The 6,000-nt window shown below is 39.8% G+C and overlaps 1 protein-coding gene across 1 annotated transcript in view; it reads right to left on the reverse strand.

Annotated features, from left to right (window-relative positions):
* sema3h (sema domain, immunoglobulin domain (Ig), short basic domain, secreted, (semaphorin) 3H) overlaps window positions 1–6,000 on the reverse strand; it is a 53,920-nt gene that overhangs the window by 5,600 nt on the left and 42,320 nt on the right. Inside the window, exons 10-15 of the mRNA XM_068334629.1 lie at window positions 3,874–4,018; window positions 3,669–3,758; window positions 2,628–2,757; window positions 2,445–2,533; window positions 1,411–1,452; window positions 521–675 (exon numbers count right to left, since the gene is read on the reverse strand). Coding sequence (XP_068190730.1) covers window positions 521–675; window positions 1,411–1,452; window positions 2,445–2,533; window positions 2,628–2,757; window positions 3,669–3,758; window positions 3,874–4,018 — 651 coding nt within the window. The remainder of the gene's footprint in view (window positions 1–520; window positions 676–1,410; window positions 1,453–2,444; window positions 2,534–2,627; window positions 2,758–3,668; window positions 3,759–3,873; window positions 4,019–6,000) is intronic.

Below are 6,000 nucleotides of genomic sequence, written 5' to 3' on the forward strand. Positions count from 1 at the left end.
GTTGGTTTGTCAAGAGGTAGCAATGCTTATTACACCCTACGGTATTACCATAGTTACAGGTTTACCCTCATGAAAGTTGGGCTAAGCTGTAAAATTGTCCTGCTGGTGGTGCTAAAGTAGAAGCTACAGAAACATAGAAATACATTTAAATTTCATTCTCTTTTGCATCCTCATCGTCGTCGTCACTTGAGTCCACATTGGTCAGCCTTTTGTACCACTGGCTTTTGTGTCTACAAATTGGAAATAATGACTGGTTGTTATGATGGTGGCACTAAAAGAAAGGTGTAATCACTGGAAAGTATCATGGAAATATGTCTATTCATTTTGCTTTGAAATGGAACCATATGTTAGTCAACTGAGAAAACACATTTAATGCTTGAACTATGATGAAACAGATCTGGATTATGATGTCCCACTATCACCAAATGTGGTTTAAAAGTGATAAGAGAAGATCAATTCCATGTATTTTTCCTTAAATGTTCATGTCGACTCCCTGTAGTCGTGTGGATGGAGGTCTTACCTGCGTACAGTGGGCATGTAGGGGCTGCAGGCCTGGCCGTCCCAGGTGCAGTAAGGATCTCTGGCCAGGCAGCACTCGGCACACGCCTGACCATAAAGCTCACACTGGTACAGGCCCAGCTGGGACACACCCTCCCTGGAGCCCACAAACAACCACTAACGGAGGTGGCAGACATAGAAATAGAATGGAAATGGAAAAGAGAAACAAGAAATAGGAACATAATAAATGAGAATGAGCTACGAGTGAAGACAGCAGTCATTTTGTTCCCATTAAACAGATCCAGACTGACAACAACAGCTGAGCCAGATTTATCTTCACTCTCTTTCTAACATCTTGCTCACACTGTAACAATATGAGTGATGAGTGTGTGTGTGTGTGTGCGTGCGTGCGTGCGTGCATGCGTGCGTGCGTGTGTGTGTGTTCATTTGTGTGTGTGTTGTATCTCTTTATCACTGATCTGACTGAGGAAGGGTAACCATAGAAACTAGTGATGAAGCTGTCCTTGGAGATACAAAGTGAAGAGATGAGTCGTAAGTTTAAAGGTGTGTGTGTGTGTGTGTGTGTGTGTGTGTGTGTGTGCGCGCGCGCACGCGTGTGTACGTGCTTGCGTGCATGTGTTTGTGTGTGTTCATTTGTGTGTGTGTTGTATCTCTTTATTATTGCTCTGACTGAGGAAGGGTAACCATAGAAACTGGTGATGAAGCTGTCGTTGGAGATACAAAGTGAAGAGATGACTGGCAAGTGTAAAGGTGTGTGTGTGTGTGTGTGTGTGTGTGTGTGTGTGTGTGTGTGTGTGTGTGTGTGTGTGTGTGTGTGTGTGTGTGTGTGTGTGTGTGTGTGTCTAGAGTTTTCATGTTTAAAAATGTGTTTCTGCCTCTTTCATCTCTTACCTTTTTCTTTGAGATTGACATCGCTGTCACTGGTGATTTGTGCTGTGAATAAGAAAGAAAAAAGAAGCATGAAACAATCGGGATTACTTTCCACTAGTGAATTTCAGGGCAAAAGCCAATACACTGAAATTACGACTGAGGAACACTATTTCCTTAGTTAAGCATTATCTTGATAAACTAAAGGTTACTCCATTAGTAGTCAGCATTAAAACATAGGATGAAATACCTACATCCTCACTTGATGCGTGCTTTACATATTGTAGAAAACATTTGGGCCAACTAGAAAATTTCAGGTTTGTCCTAATTAAACATTCTATTTCATTTGTTAATTACCAAAGAGAGATAGTAGTGGACTCTGTCATTGTGTCATCATTAGTACCATGAGGCTCAACAGAGATGAACAGCTGAGTCTTATTTATACAAAAGGGGAAACACATAAGTGACATCACTGAGTGGCACCACATGCAGTGACAATAATAAACATGTTGTGCAAACCCACAACAGATGTCACTTTGTCAGACACATTCTGCCCATATTAGGTTGAAACTTTCCAGATTGATTTTCACAGTAAATCAAATCAAATGCTGTACTTAGATCTAAGAGGACTAAAACAGATCTTGTTGTCTTTTGAATCCTCCCTGATGTCGCTGTTTCTTCCAGAAAGTCTCTGTGCTCTCGTTGTTGAAACTCATCTAGGATGTTATCGTCCATTAAATAGGAGTTCATTTACCTCAAAACATTTAAAGCATCTTACTGAGGAATGGAAGACTGGACAGCAGCCTATAGTTGGTCTGAGGAGATGTTTGTACAATTTTAAGTACATGATTTCAAACTGCTGAAAGCTTGTTTTAAAATGCTGTAGGTTAGGTTCAGTGTATGAGGTTAGGCCCCCCAAAAAAGATCTAAAAAGCTGAAAAACAAAATTAAATTTTTCCGCATGTTTCCCTATAATGGAAACTGCTTTAAAATAGCAGTAATGGCTGGAACTTGAGAAAAGTTTCCAGTTTGGAGATGACATCATGTTTGTGTTATACCTGGAAGACCTGCAGCTGCTCCAGAGTGACCTCCTGGCTCTGACTGTGTTCTCTGGGTAGATGGATTGCTTTCAACACGAGGCCTGAGTCTGTGGAAAAAGGGGTTTTCCTGAGAGGTTAAGCAACAAGCACACAATCCTGAAGAGGGAACTGAGTGGAAAATGTCCACTGTCCACACTCTACCTGTGCCGATGAACAGGACATCGTAGGTGCTGTCCACTGCTTCCACTCTGTCCACCACAAGTTTGCTGAACTTGTAGGGAACTCCCACTCTAACCAGAAGGGGACGCTCACCAAGCGGCAGCACATTTTCCTGAAACAGTGAAAATATTTTTGAAGTATTCTGTGAACTATTACAGTACAAGAAAGTTGGACTGACTTCTTTCTTTGAGGACTTTAATCGAATTGTTCATATTTATTATTTACTGTTGTCCCTCTACTGGGGACTGCTGCTTATTACATCCTGTGAAGCGATAATGTATTGTAATTGTGTTTCTTTGTTCGTCCGTCTGTCTGTCAGTTCGTCCGTTAGTCCATCAAATATCTTCACGACCGTTGCAAATAGAAAGATGAAATAAAAAGCACATTACTCGGTCGGCAAAGGGGACAGAAATGAATTGATGACTTTGACCTTGAGAAAACTAGACAAAGTGAAATTTCAACTTTTGTGCTCAACATGGATTTTTGAAAGGCAGTCACGTGATACCATACGCGCATTCTATTGGCTGACAGCATCTTGAAGTGCACTACGTTCCGTGAGTCTTGGACTTCCATGAGACACAGAAGTGCTCTAAACAGTCGATAAGAGTGTGGGGAAAGGTAATACAGGTGGGGAGGGTTCATAAACGTTTGAATTACCATAAAATATAAAGATGAATAGTTTGTCGCTCTATCGTGAAATTCGTTAATCGCTTGTGGTTCCTGGAACGCATTAACCGCGAGGAACGACAGCGCACTGCATACCTTTTTAGGTACACATCTCTGAAACCTGATGAGATATAATCACTGAACAAAAAGCAACATTTTCAGGAAGCCAGAGTGACAAAAATGTGTAGGTCAAGGTAAAATGCTGAATTCAGGGGTGTCGCAGGATGATGCAGTCTCTGACTGCCTTGTTTATTTTCCTATTCTCTTTTAAGAATTCACATACAGTATATATAGAGAGAGAATGCCAAAACCTAATTTGATTTTATTTGTGTAATTTAATCAAAAGAAGTGCTGAACCTGCAGCAGCGGATGAGTCCTGCTGAAGAAGATGACATCGTCAGGATACTCTCTGGTTGAGCTGTAACTTCCATATGTACTGCTGGGACACTGGTGGATGAAGAAACAGAGGAGACAAAGTAAGAAAAATGCTTGGGATTACTTTTCATTGGTCGGTGCACTTATTAAAAACGACCTTTTCTCTTCTTTCTCAGCATTGACTTACAGTTCCTGGTCGTGGGTAGGGTACCTTTCCCGTAAACTCTGCCCATTTATACTGAGGTCCCTCTTTGTGCAGGAAGTTTCCCTTAAAAGCCCGAACCACATCCTCCATTCGATAAACACATACTGCTGAACCGTTCAGAATATCACTGAGGATAAACGAGAGAAACAAGCAAAACTGTCACTCATCAAAGTCAGAATTTTTCCATCTATTTTTGTGTATAAAAGCATAAGTCAAGCATATCTTTGATGATTTCACTTAATCCACTATAAAGCCCTTGAAGCAAAAGTAAATTTAATCATGAAGCGAAGTACTGTTTAAAGAGCTGAGTTATTAAGGCTTTTCAGCTTGAATGCATCAATTTATTGAAAATGCTCCAAGCCAACGTCCAGCCTGGTTGAATGTGCTGCTTTTATTCCTCACCACAACACATCCCTTCTGCTCTACGTCAAACCCCGTTTAGGATTTTGACTGAGTGTCTGAGTTAAACCTTCCAGTTGTTGGGCCCAGCTTTTATAAACGGAACAGAAAGAAAGGCTGTCTTGGCGTATCAAGGTGTTTTCCTTCATCTGAGATGACTGACACGTACAGTATATTACATTATAGTATATTACATTAAACTGGAGTCTGGGAGGAGGGTCTTTTTTCTCTCTCAGCCACAGAAGTGAGTTGGAATAGATTCTGACTATTTTAATTACACAATAAAGGAAATGTGCCTTAAGCTTTTTACTATGTGCGAATTTAAAAATGAAGATCATTGTTGAGATACTTATTTCACCAATTTTCAGGGGCATATTTACTGGTTACATGTGAAATGAACTATGTGTGTGCACTAATCTCAAATGAACCCAAAAACAATTCAGCTCCGCAACGAAATGTTATGACCACTGTCTGGCGTCTGAGATAAATAAATGAATGGAAATAGAACTACAATTAAGCAAATTAAATTAAAATTATATTAAATTAAAGAACCAAATAAAGAGGAAATATTCAGAGCCTACACTTGACTAAATATTCTGTTTTCAGTCATGAGTGCAGCAGACAGAAGTTTCCAGCCAGCTGGAGCGACCTCTGTACGCTGTAGTTTTGTGGTTGGAGCTCCACCCAGAATGATACCGTGGATTTTTATCCACTGCACATTGAGACTCAAGAGACTTTCCAAAATACAGAAACAGACCACCTCCCTGTTCCACCATGAGAATGCCGTCATACTTCTGCTGCTGCTGCTGCTGTACCACTTTGGGGTCCGCCTCAGAAACTGGGTTATTCTCAGAACACAAGATGCCATCGGTATGTTCAGAGAAAAACAGAAACTTTTCAGATCTTGAGTTTGTTTCTTGTTTTTTTTTGTTGCTTTTTTTTTTAACAAGTTTTCAGACCTGCTCTCATTAGAATCCAAATGCTTTTGAGTCCAAATGTACTACAGCAGCTACAGCAATACAAAGATGCTTATATTTAAACACGCTAAAACACACTGACATGAGCTTCATCGCCTCAACATAATGAGTGTTTCCTTCACTTCACTTCTGTTTGCTGCCTCACACACAAATTTAAGATGGAGCAGATAGGTGTGATGTCATTTGCATCCCTTCTCAGTGCAATCAACAATTTGTTCTGTTTAAAAATAGATTTTCTTTTCCTCTAACTACTTTGTTAGCGTCATTAGTTCTCTCTGTGGTAACATAATCCTGCTACTTATGTACTTTACAAAACAGGTTTTTAATTTTAGTGTTAACGTAAACAGTTTGGTCAGGGGTAGGAAATGTTGTCAGCATGAGTCATGACTACAAGTCCATTAGATCTACCAAACATGACATCCTGATCTGAGTAATGTTTAAGAACTCTGAGTAATGTTTGAGATCTCATGATCCAGAATCTTGGAATTTATAGGACTCAATAAAAAGTTTTATTTTTATGTGGCAGTCAGCTAGAAAATAAAAGCAAACCCACATTTATACTTTTCATAATTCTGGGTACAACTTGTCAAGTAGAGAATACACAGGCTGCATGTGCTTCAAAAATGAACCTCACTCTTTTCTTAAGATTAGATATAAATTGTTGCCATGGAAACCAGAAAATGAAAATGTCAGTAATCCCACAGTAACAAAAGACAGTAGATCTTTTGTTTGT

This window comes from Antennarius striatus, chromosome 2 (genome assembly GCF_040054535.1).
Source record: "Antennarius striatus isolate MH-2024 chromosome 2, ASM4005453v1, whole genome shotgun sequence".
In the NCBI taxonomy this organism is placed as follows: Eukaryota; Metazoa; Chordata; class Actinopteri; order Lophiiformes; family Antennariidae; genus Antennarius; species Antennarius striatus.